Here is a 13,546-nt window from a genome sequence, read left to right on the forward strand (position 1 = left end):
ATCTTTAGAAATACTTTGAGTATGTGGCACATTAGACTGATTGTACGGTGTTCGCAACATTGTCTGGCGTTTCTCTTTTTCGGTATAGTCACGAATGTTGATAGAAGCCATTCTTTAGGTAATATACCTGTTCTGTATATAATATTAAATAATTCGACAATTACATGTATATTGCAATTACGTATTGGACACGTAGTAAGGAGAGACCGGTATAATATTAACTTATTATGATGGGTAAAATCGATGGACGCAGAGGAATTGGTAGAAAGCAGGCCTCTTGGTTGAAGAATATCCGGGAGTGGACAGGAATAAAGAAAGCAGAACACCTATTTAGAATAGCTCGATACAGAGACAGTTTCGCCATGTTAATCGCCAACGTCAAGGGGACTTGATAGGGCACGTTAAGAAGAAAAATTGCAATTACATGTATAAGTTGCAATATTTCCGTCGGTATTTCGTCCGGTCCTACAGCTTTCCCAGTTTTCAGTTCTTTAATGGTGTGTTTTACTTCACTTTCTGTTATTTCTAGTCCAGTCTCTTCAACGAAATATTCGTTATCTATTGTGTCTCGGTTGTCGTTAAACAGCTGTTCTACATAGTTTGTCCATACCATCAATTTGTTTTCTGTATCTATTACTATATCTCCCTTTTCATCAACAAGTATATTTTGTTTGTATTCTGGTTTTCTAGTTAATTCTTTTATTTTCCTGTGTACATTAAAGCTGTCATGCTTACGTTGTAGCGTTTCTATTTCATCACATTTTTCTTTTAACCAATTTTCATTTGCTATGCGAATTTGTCGCCTTATTTCGTTTTGTGTTTGCTGGTATAACGATTTATTTTTGTCCTTATATACTCTTCTTTTGTTCATTAAGTTTAGTATTTCGTCTGTCATCCAATCTTTTTTCTTTTCTTTGGGTTTGCGTAGATGCTTTTTTGAAGGTTCTATTAAGTCAGCCTTTATTTTTACCCAGTTTTTGTTGATATTTTCTTCATTGTATTCCCCTCAAACTGTACGGTGTTTAGACGTTCGTTAATTCTTTCTTTGATAGTTTCTTTGATTTCTGGATTTCTTAGTGCACTTATATCAATTCTTTCTTCTTTTACTATTTTCTCTATTCTTTTCATTTTAATTTTCATGTGAGCTACTAAGAGATTATGATTAGATGATATATCTGCTCCAGGCTGTGTTTTGACTGCTGTAATACTATACCTATATCTTTCTTTGATCATTATTTGATTTCTCATTATCTGATGTTCATTATCTCTTGGCGATTTCCACGTGTACAAACGTCTATTAGGTAATTCAAAGAACGTGTTTGTAACAATCATATTATTATCTTGGCAGAATTGTATCAATCTATCTCCTCTTTGATTTCTATCACCTAATCCAAAATTTCCCACTACTAAGACTGTACATTACATGTCAATTATTTGCCCTGTTGTTACATATGGAAGTCAAACATGGATTTTACGTCAACACGAAATAAATAGGCTGATGGTATTTGAAAGCATGGTTCTCGGAATGATATTTGATCATCAAAGAGATGAATTGGCAGGAGTGTATAGTGTATAGAAAGCGCCGCAATGCTGACTTGGTGACTCCACAATGGTACTGAAACATCGTCAGACATATAAAAGCTAACCGGATAACACGAGCAGGTCATGTGGTAAGATTACAGGAAGACAGAGTGTCAAAGACAGTAGTTTTTGAGAGACCAGACGTTAGAAGATCAGTAGGTCATCCCAGAAAACGATGGAAGGAGACGTTGAAGCGAATTTATCCAGGATTGGGGCATAACAATGGGAAATGGAAGCGCAAGATTCCATTTTCCATTGTTGTGAGAAGACTCACCCCGAGTTGTAAAGCTAATAAAAAAAAAAGAAAAATATATTTTTGAACACAATAAATTTCTGCTTGAAAATAAACTTGCGTTTCTTGGTTATGTAAAAATAGTCCTTTAAATAGTCCTCCAAACCAGTGTACATAAATATTAAAAAAAAAGATTACTGAAAGAAAATAAACTAAACTTCTGATAAAAGTCTATATTTCTTAGCCACCTCGATTTAATGCCTTCAAAGGTAATTATTTAGATGCAGATTACCTTTATCGCATTAAATTTTACTTAAAATTTCACGTAATTTACGTATTTTCTATGCTAATTTGTGTTTTTACGAGTGAAAAGATAAATATAATATTTCTGAAACAAAAGCTCGGCAGCTAGTTGCCATTTTGTATGGCCATATCTCATCAAGTTTGTCAGATAAAATCTAATTACTGCCATGCAACGAACTCTGCCCTATATTTTGCTGGAATTTTAAAATGGAAAATTGTCCAGAAATAAATGCAACTCTGTACCGTGGAGGTAAACAGTCGTATATCCATAATGTATACATTTGCAGGAGAGCGAAAAACGTACAGACTAGTCAATAAACTATAAAAAATTTTGTACTTCCATTACATTGAATTTAACATGATTGGTATATTATACTACGTAAATGGACTTCTATTACTGGATATTAGTATTGTTAAGAAATTATTTACCTGGTGTATGATATTTATGATATTCGGAGTTACGACTTTTTACCTCTATGTCTTTAAACAGGTAATAATATCCAAAATAAAAATCGTAAGTGATTACAAAAATAGTATATTCCGTATTTAAAAATGCAAAAACCAGATCACAATGTTTGGAACAAAAAAGAACTCTTGTTTTTCATTATTCCGTTTTAACACCCTCAAAATACCATTTAATATAAAAATGGAGCTACGATTGTTTACCACTACCGCATACGAAAGCATACTATCTATATACCCACGTATTTATGGAGTTACGATGGATATACTACTGTTTCCCTCAACTGACTAATGGAGTTGCTATTGTTTCTAAGCGCCTTATCTAGGCAACTAACAACGCTGGATGTACGATTCTTTGCCACAATATGCTATGAAAATCTGACAACAAGAGTGTGGTATTAACTCCATTTCGGCAAAAAGTGGAGTTACCACTGTTTACCTCCACGGTACAGAACTGGAATTTACGATTGTACAAATAAAGGTAGGTATATTATTATAAAAATTTAATATTTTAGAGAAAAATAAATAGAAGGGAAGTACATTATTATAAACATAAACAGTGGGGTTTCAAAAATAATTAATAATAATAACACGTAGTAGAACGCTTAGTGGAACTGTAGTGGTCGAATTATTTTAATGAAGTAAAGTGAGCTCTTTGTATGGGTACCTATATTACACAACCAGCGAAAAGTGACAAATAAATAAGCCCTAAGCGCCGGTTTTAACCTAATTTGCTTAAATATTTCATATTCTCAAAGTTCTTTGGTAAATCGCGATATTTTGGCGTAATTTCTCCGAGTAACCTAATTTTTTGTATCGTAGAGACAACCAACCACCTGTCAGTATCTTGAAGATGTTGGTATTCCAAAAATGGACTGGCCTGCTCAAAGTCCATACCTTAATCCTATTGAGCATATATGAATCCTCCTCAAAAGGTGTGTAAGGCATTGTATACCTGCTCTAACATTTGAAGAGCTTCGAATTGCTCTCATTGAGGAATGGATCAATTTTCCCCAAAGGGACATCCAAAACGTGAGTTCTATGCTAAATCGACTGATGAGTGTCATCCAGAACCGTGGTGGCAACATACATTAGCGAAACGAGTGATCTTGTCTTTTCTTGACTATAAATTCAATTATTGTTATAACTGTAACTGTAACGGTACATCGAAATTTTTTTCAATACACTTATTATTTTCTTAAATTTTTCCTTATTTCCAATTTGCTACTAATAGGTCTTGGGCATTCGAGATGTGGTGCTACAGGAGAATGTGGAAAATACCATGGACAGAGAGAGTAACAAATCAAGATGTTTTGCTGAAGATGGGGAAGGAATGCGAAGTCATAAACACCATACAAACGAGAAAATTGGAATATCTAGGCCACATAATGAGTGGAAAAGTAGTGCCTGCTAAGGCTCATAATCCAAGGAAAAATCTGGGGAAAGAAAAATATGGGACGTGGGAGGATTTCCTGGTTGCGAAATTTAAGGGAGTGGTACGGGTGCAGTTCAATACAATTGTTGAGAGCTGCAAACAACAAAGTTGAGATTGCTGTGATGGTAGCCAACCTCCGGTAGGAAACGGTTCTGCAAGAAAAAGAAGGTATTGGACCCACCATTTAAAGAAACATTTACTACCTCTCTCATGAGACTTTCTTTATTCAGTTATTCATGTCGAGTCGGAGAACTTTTCTATTTCGGAAAATTTTTGGAAGAGGGGCGTTTCGTAAATATAGAGGTTTCTAAATTTCGCCGCGGCCGAAAACTGGAGTACCGTTTCATCAGCTATGACGGTATAAATTTTATGACTCTTTATGACAGTGTTGCCAATCGCATTTCTCTAGATTATCCGATGATCGCTCGAAAAATATCCGATTTGTCACGAAAAGGTACGATAGGTCAAAAATTATTCTAGGTTCGTTCCAAGACGACACATTTGTACGATCCCTTGAACCGCCACGAAATCGAATTGACTGTTTTAATGCGCAGAATCGCCCTTGAACGGTTTTCTTTCGATCCCGACCCGATTACCGGTACGTAACACTCTTGGAACGTATTTGTGTACCATTTCAAGTCTGAGTTGCGCCGGAACCATTTTCAGTACGAGTCCACTAGTAGTAGTAAGAAATGTATCATTTCTTTATAAAATTTATCATTTCAACTTAAAAATCTTCCTCAGAATCCATATTTGACATAACATCGCTGTCTTCTACGAAAAGAAAAATAATAAATTATTCATATTTTTAAGATTAATTAAAAAAAAGAATTAATAATAATTATTTAAAGGAAAATCAAGATTCACAAGTATTAATAGCGTGGATTGTGGATTATTCTATTATTGAATCATCAGCTGATCTATAGCAGTGCCCAGTAAAAATGAAAACAATCCTAACTGCGCAAGTCAGTACAACTAGTTTCTGCTTGAAGGCATGTATCAAAAGGACCGTTCAGTTACCGATTTCGAAAGGGTATTAACATGGATCGCCTGGAACAACACAGTGTACGATACGAATCATCGTTCATGTTCGCATGGAACGCATTTTTTATAGTGCGCATGACGAGGGCACTACGAAGGACGATTTTCATGTCACTTGGAACGCGCCTTCTGTTATTAAAATCAATGTTGCCAATGTTATTCTTTTAGTCCCCTTCAATCATCAAATAACAAAATCCGTTGTTCGTACGCCAATCAGTTGATTGTAATCAATTATCATTATGATAATTAACATAATTGATTGATTGATTAATTATTAATTATCAATTAACGTAACAATTATTAACATAATCGATTAATTAATCAATTAATCTCATAATTGTAATCAATTATGTTTTCAGCAACCCAATCAAAGTTGACATTGACAGTAATTAAATATTTGATAATGATCAGTTGATTCCATTTCTGATTAGCGTTCGAACAACCGGCCCTTTAATCTACTGGATTCTCTATTTCACAGTTTAAAAATTTTCGTTTATAAGTAGATGAAAATCTCGTATCCTTACCTAATTCATGTATGTAAATACTATTTACTTACCAGATTTAGCCAAACGGCTCACACTCCCTCCTAGGGAAAAATTGACTCATCCCAGATACCTACTGTATCAAAAGGATTGAGATCTGGTGGGACTCTTTCCATGTTATCGAGCCCTAGGTGACTTGGTAAAAAGGTGTATCTCCCAAAAATTTTTGTACACCTATTTACTTACTATTATTATATTATTCGTATTTTGTATTATCGTAAGTGTTAAATTCTGAATAAATAAATAAATCTAATTATTTCATTATTTGGATCGTTATATTAATTTATTATAATTATTTAAGTAAAAAAAAAATACTATAAATATTATTTTATTAAAACATAATACCTACCTAAAACTAGGTACTGGAAAAATAAATAATAAATAAATCAATACAAAATAAACTACAGGTACATTAATAGCATAGGCGCAAAATTTCTGGTCAATGCTTTTAAAATACATTATTTTTTTCGAGTCCTGAGAAAGCTAATAAGTATTATTTAAAAATTTAAACGCAGAATGAAAGATTACATTATTACTGAGGGCCGAAAGTCCCTGAAGACTTCTATAATTTTTATTCTAATATGTTACAGGGGTAAAAGAAAAAGAGAATATTAAGTGTGATTTTTAATTTCAAATATCTCATTCAAAAGAAACATTTTGTTTATTCTAAGGGACTTTCAGCCCTCCGTAATAATGTAATCTTTCATTCTGCTTTCAAATGTTTCAAAAATATTTATTAGTTTTCTCAGGATTCGAAAAAATGAATACGTTTAAAGATTATTGGTCCGAAATTTTGCGCCTACGCTCTTTTAACAATTTCTTCTTCTTAAAGTCCGTCTCCTATCGGAGGTTGGAAATCATCACAGCTATTCTTATTTTACTGGCGGCCGCCCTAAATAGGTCGATGGAACTGCAGCTGAACCATTCCTTCAGATTCCTTAACCAAGATATTCTGCGCCTACCGATACTTCTCTTACCCCTGATTTTACCCTGGATGATTAGTCTCAGCAGCGAGTATTTGTCACCTCTCATAACATGGTCAAAGTATTCAAGCTTTCTTCTTTTAACAGTAAGTACAACTTCACATCCTTTTCCGATGTGATGGAAATGAAGGTTTCAAAGGTTATTAAGGTTTAAAAGTTATTATCCATAATACCCGTGGTGCGTTCAACGTTAATGCCCGACTAAATAATTTTTATAGGCAAAAAATTTGAAGGATTTTTGAGTTAATTAGTAGGAATCTAGATATTACTAGTTTCAAATAAGTAGATTTTTCTACAACCACTATTCCAAATGCATTTTTCTGCACAATTTTATGTTAACAAACTTAATATTTTCTCACAGAATAACTGACAGTAGTCTGCAGAAAAGTGACGTTTCTGTGCCGGAAAGTTCTTTTCTGGTTAGTACCATTACATTCCTCAAAAAAATTATAAATATAATTAGGTAAGTATAACATGTTTTGATGAGATGGTTTTGTTTAAGATATTAGATTTGATAGAACTTTACAAAAAAGAACTAGATTTAACTATATCTCATGTCCGAGAAATCTGGAAACGTTTACTTAAGCACTGCACTACATAAAAATCGTGCGTGAATTAGCTTTCATAAGTTTAAAGACTAAAAACTAAAAACTCATAAATAACATCGGACGGCAGACGGTTTTTGAAATTTGAATTGGATTAGTATGCCTTAAGTGGATGCACTTGTACATTTAAATTCTAATCAAAAGAATCGGCACATGTCCCTTTTGTCAAAAGATGAAAAGTATCGGATGTCACTAACATTCATCCAGTATAGGCTATTTATAAAAATTTGAGTGGAACCAAACAAAATTAATGTGTTGTTGGTGTTGGGAATATATGGATGAGAAAGTTTTAGTCGATGGTAGATACACTGAAAAATATCCGCAAATATCCGATTTATTTAAAGATACGAAGAAGATACGACAACTCTCAAAAAGGTACGAAAATCGGATAATTATCCGCCGATTGGCAACACTGCTTTATGACTTCAATTATGACTTTAAGAAGTCATAATTAATGATTTTTTAGCAGGATTTTTTGATGAAAATACTTACAATTTACTATATTGTCCCACAAATTTTTAAGGGTACTCCAGTTGGCGGACGTACCAAAGTTTAGACACTTTTATATTTACCTTCCCTATTATTTAGCCACCTTCCCGAAAATTTTCGGAAATAGAAAAGTTGTCCGACTCAATATGAATGACTGAATAAAAAGAAGTCTCATGAGGGAGGTACCTACTATTTGTTTAATGGTGGCCCAAGGACTATAATTACAATGTGGGTTTACGTACTACAAGAGTAACTGACTCAATACATAATAGATTTAATTTAAATCTATAATAAAAATGCAAAAAATTTTAAATATTGTGGGTTTTCTCTGACGCGCGTATATCATATAGTATGGTATAACCAGACCCAAACCCAGACATCCCAAGTGAAAGTTATCCTAAAAGACCAAATTGTTCTATATGGTCCACATAATGTTCAGAAAAAAGTCACACCATTTTGAGGTCGGGTTTGGGGGGAAGAGGGGGGAGTAATCGGTAAATTCGTAGTTTTTTATGTTTTTCGTCAATATTTCTAAAACTATGCGGTTTAGCATGAACAACCGTCTATACAAAAATGTTCTACATTAAATTTGAAATAAAAAAGGTCCTATACGCTCTGAGCTTCGCTGGTGGCGCTCCTAGCGGATTACTAATTCAACTTTCACCGGTAATTTTTAAATTTATTATTTAATTGTTATCGCTTAACATTTACAACGCAAAAAAGTAATTAAATTGTAATCGATTTTTTTAAGATTTTGCTAATCATTTTGACGTTCTATTGATAAAATATGAATTTCTTACTTCGGATACTTTCACAATTATCGTGTAGATGGCGCTAAGATTTTTAGATTAAATTATAATTACATATTACGGAACATTAAAAATACTTAAATTCAGTATTTAAAACGTAAGTATATTTAAGGTAAAAATATATACCACAGCTTTGACCAACTAATATTTTTTATAATTAATGTTTTTAATTTTAATTTTAAATTAATCACTTTGACATTTATGTCAAATTTCCGGTAAACGTTTACAGACTTGCCACTACTGGCGCTCGCGAATTTGTAAATATCCCCTCTACGTACGAGCTCACAGCGTATACATAATCCTTCTAAAATGAACGGTTCCAAAGTTACGGAGGCAGTATATTATAATTGGTCCAAAAAAAGGACTAACCCAGACATCTAAAGTAAAAGTTTTCCTCCAACGCCAAATTGTTCTATATGGTCCACCTATTGTTCAGTAAAAAGTTACACCATTTTGAGCGTCCGGTTTGGGGGGGAGATGGGGGAAAAGTCGGTAAATTAGTAGATTTTTTACGTTTTTCGTCAATATTTCTAAAACTATGCTTTAGCGTAAACAATGTTCTATACAAAAATGTTCTACGTGAAATTTAAAACAAAAAAGGTCCGATACATAATTGTTATAAAATCAACTGTTCCAGAGTTATGGAGGGTAAAAAGTGGATGTTTTCGATACTTTTTATATTTTTGGGCAATTTATAGAAATTTTCTTTAACAGGATTGTGTTTTGTAAATAAAATTTACTATTTCAGTGGCCGATGATATGTTAGTGATAAGCCCTTGAAGAAACGTCAACCTCACCACCCAAAATCATCATCAATTGCCCAGATAATATAAAAAGTATCGAAAACCTCCACTTTTCACCCTCCGTAACTCTGGAACCGTTGATTTTATAACAATTATGTATACAACCTTTTTTGTTTTAAATTTTATGTAGAACATTTTTATATAGACCATTGTTTACGCTAAAGCATAGTTTTAGAAATATTGACGAAAAGCTTAAAAAAACTACTAATTGTCCTAAACCGGACGCTCAAAATGGTGTAACTTTTTACTAAACAATAGGTGGACCATATAGAACAATTTGGCGTTGGAGGAAAACTTTTACTTTAGATGTCTGGGTTAGGCCTTTTTTGGACCAATTATAATATACTACCTCCGTAACTTTGGAACCGTTCATTTTAGAAGGATTATGCATAGGACCTTTTTATTGCAAATTTAATGTAGAACAGTTTTGTATAGAAGGTTGTTCATGCTAAACCGCATAGTTTTAGAAATATTGACGAAAAACCTAAAAAAAATTCGAATTTACCGATTTCTCCCCCCTCTAGCCCCCAAACACCACGCTCAAAATGGTGTGACTTTTTTCTGAACATTATGTGGACCATATAGAACAATTTGGTGTTGGAGGATAACTTTCACTTTGGATGTCTGGGTTATGGCATTATTTAGATCAATTATATCATACTAATATTAGTAATTTGTTAAAATGTTCATTTGACGTATTTTAATTTACATAGTTTATTCATAATTAATGTTGATGGGCAGGAACAAAAACAATTTGAAGATATGAAAACCGCAACTGTTGAGTAGATAAGTAAACAATTTGAAAGGAGATTTAAAAACATTAGCAAAACATAAAACAGACACGGCTGAATTATTTTAATGAAGTAAAATGAGCCCTTTGTAAGAGTAGGTATATTACACAACAAATCCGAGCGAAAAGTGACAGATCAATACACGCTAAGTGCCGGTTTTACCATAATTCTTTTCTAGATTTCATATACTCAAAATTTTGTATGAAATCGCGATATTTTGGCGTAATTTCTCCGAGTAACCTAATTTTTTGTATCGTAGAAACAAACCAACCACCTGTCAATATCTTGAATGAAGATGTTGGTATTCCAAAAATGGACTGGCCTGCTTAAAGTCCAGACCTTAATCCTATTGAGCATAATATTATATGGAGCCTTCTTAAAAGGCGTGTAAGAAGACGTATACCTGCTACAACAACATGTGAAGAGCTTCGAATGGCCCTCATTGAGGAATGGACCAATTTTCCCAAAAGGGTCATCCAAAAACGTGATCACCTCTATGTCAAATCGAATGGTGAGTGTCATCCAGAACCGTGGTGGTAACACACATTAACGAAAGGAGTGATACTTATCTTTTCTTGACTAGATATTTCAATAATTATTGTTAAACTGTAACTGTAATAATAGTATTGTACCCTCGGAGATCCGTGGAAAAAATTTACACTCAAAATAACAAAATTCAGTTTGGCAACACTGTGTGAATGTTGATAGTAACATATCCTTTTTAAGACAAACACAACTGTAATTTAGTCCAAACAAATTAATATATTTTTTTTTGCCAACAAAAATGAGATTTTTCAACCAAATAATGTTTCAAATATGATGTGCAAAATAATTTTTAATTGGGTTCTGCTAATGGGCTTGCTTTTTTTGTCATTAAAGTAAAAAAAACTTAAAATTTCACTCATTAAATCATTATTGTCCGGTTATCGTCTTAATTATTTTAACTGTACTAATATCCGTCGAGTAATTCTGAATGATTAATAGGTTGTTAAAACATTTTATCTGTAGCGGCTTCTGGAATATCTTAAAAATATCGAATTTCATTGATAAAATGCACATATCCCACCGATCTTCGCTTCGACCATACATCGAATTTTTTTTCAATACACTATTATTTTCTCAAATTTTCCCTTGTTTTCAATTTGTTACTAATAGGTCTTGGGCCTAGGGATGGGAAAAATCTACCGATTATAACCTGAAACCGGTTTTTTTCCTTGGCAATAATCGGTTTTTCCGGTTGTTTTTTTTTGACCCGGTTATAACCGGTTTATTCTTTTTAAAGTAATAACCGGTGAAAAACCGGATAAGTGGAAAAAATACTGAATTTAGAGAAAAAATGGGAAAATTTTTCGCTCCCCGCGCGTAAATGAGAAATTTTCAGCTGACTGAAACCGATTTCACAACATTGATGACTGATTTCTATACTGATATAGAAATATAGACTGATATCGATTGGAATGGAGTATCGCAAACTAAAGCGCAATGTAAATGTAACCTATTGGGTATTGGCTATGAATAAAAAAACCACACACCGGTTTATGGAATAACCGGTTTTTTTTGTCCGGTTATAACCGCCAGGTTAAACCGTAGTAGAAAAAACCGGTATAATAACCGAAAACTGGTGTTTTGTCAATAACCGCCACCCAGTCTTGGGCCCACCATTTAAAGAAATTTATTACCTTCCTCGTGAAACTTTCTTTATTCAGTTATTCATGTCGAGTCGGACAACTTTCCTGTTTCGGAAAATTTTCGGGAGTTAAAATATTACCAGTTAATTGTAAATATTTTTATTAAAAAATCCTGCAAAAATCAGCTGTGAGGGTATAAATTTTAAGACTCTTTGATGCGTGCGGCCCCCTATGGTGGCGCTGGGGCGCACTATGAAGTCATAAGGGATGATTTTTTGCAGGATTGATTGATGAAAATACTTACAATTAACCGGTAATAATGTCCGACAAATTGTCGGACGCATCAAAGTTTAGAAATCTTTTTATTTACCTCCCCTATTATTTAGCCCCCCTACTATTTAGCTCATCTCGCGAAAATTTTCCGAAATATAAAAGTTGTCCGACTCAACATGAATAACTGAATAGAAAAGTCTCATGAGGGAGTACTATTTTTTTAATGAAGGGCACAAGGACTATAATTACAATGTGGGTTTACGTGCTACAAAAGTAACTGACTCAATACACGATTTAATTTAAATCTATAATAAAAAGACAAAAAATATTTTAAATTTTGTGGGTTTTCTCTGACGCGCGTATGTCATGTTAGTAATTTGTTAAAATGTTCATTTGACGTATTTTAATTTACAAATTTTATTCATAATTAATGTGGATGGGCAGGAACAAAAACAATTTGAAGATAGGAAAACCGCAACTTTTGCGCGTTTTAATTTAGTAAATGTTGAGTAGATAATAAGTAAACAATTTGAAAGGTGATTTAAAAAACATTAGCAAAACATAAAACAGACACGGCTGAATTATTTTAATGAAGTAAAATGAGCCCTTTGTAAGGGTAGGTATATTACACAACAAATCCGAGCGAAAAGTGACAGATCAATACGCGCTAAGCGCCGGTTTTAACATAATTCTTTTCTAGATTTCATATCCTCAAAGTTTTGTAGGAAATCGCGATATTTTGGCGTAATTTCTCCGAGTAACCTAATTTTTTGTATCGTAGAGACAAACCAACCACCTGTCATACTGCACAGGGCTGAGCCTCCGGAATATTGATTTTCTCAATGGCAATGCAGATATTCAGCCGACAACAATTTTTCTCCGACACCGCGTTGATTAAACTATCGTAATATCTTTACGAGGTTAAAACGCACACAATCCTCGCTGGTGAAAGCCAGTTTATTTTGGTGTATTAGCGTCCCGATCGGTTTTTCATGAACGAGAGTCTCCGTCCATTTGCGCTGGAAATCGCTCAAAAAATCGACGTATATAAATGAAATGTGCTGTACTTACTTTCCTAGTTCTTCCTTAAGGTCGTAATTATCGCTGAAACGCGTACAAGCAAGCGGAACTGCCATAATCACTCGTGAAGTTTCTAAATTCTACTATTCGATCTTTGGAGTAAAAATGCACAGACAGAACGGAACGTCGAATCTAGGGCCTGTCGCGCACCACTGTCAATTGTTATGCTACCCATAATACACAGTAGGCTCTGGACATAGCGCAGGTCACTTTGAAATATCAACCTGTCTGCTAGTTTGCGGGCAGCGTTGTCGCTTCTCATATTTTTTCTTTGAACTTTCGATGTTTTTTCTTTGAATATTTCGATAAAAATAATCTCGTGCATGTGTAATTACGGTGTAGCGCCGAGCTGCATGTCGTTTATTTGTTAATAAATTCATGCTAATTATTTTTTTAATATATACGGTACCGGTATCTATGAATATAATTTGAAAACATTCATGCGAAAAAAAGTTTTATTACTAATATATCAGTGGCGCACCCGGGGGG

The 13,546-nt window shown here is 33.6% G+C and overlaps 1 protein-coding gene across 4 annotated transcripts in view; it reads right to left on the reverse strand.

Annotated features, from left to right (window-relative positions):
- LOC114344042 (calcium/calmodulin-dependent protein kinase type II alpha chain) overlaps positions 1-13,270 on the reverse strand; it is a 712,828-nt gene extending 699,558 nt beyond the window's left edge. For all 4 annotated transcript variants that reach the window (XM_050655404.1, XM_050655405.1, XM_050655403.1 and 1 more), the window contains exon 1: positions 13,049-13,270. In XM_050655404.1, the coding sequence (XP_050511361.1) occupies positions 13,049-13,113 (65 nt within the window). In that variant the 5' untranslated portion in view covers positions 13,114-13,270. The remainder of the gene's footprint in view (positions 1-13,048) is intronic.
- Between the last annotated feature and the right edge of the window lie 276 nt (positions 13,271-13,546).

The sequence above is a fragment of the Diabrotica virgifera genome, chromosome 7 (genome assembly GCF_917563875.1).
Source record: "Diabrotica virgifera virgifera chromosome 7, PGI_DIABVI_V3a".
Taxonomy (NCBI): Eukaryota; Metazoa; Arthropoda; class Insecta; order Coleoptera; family Chrysomelidae; genus Diabrotica; species Diabrotica virgifera.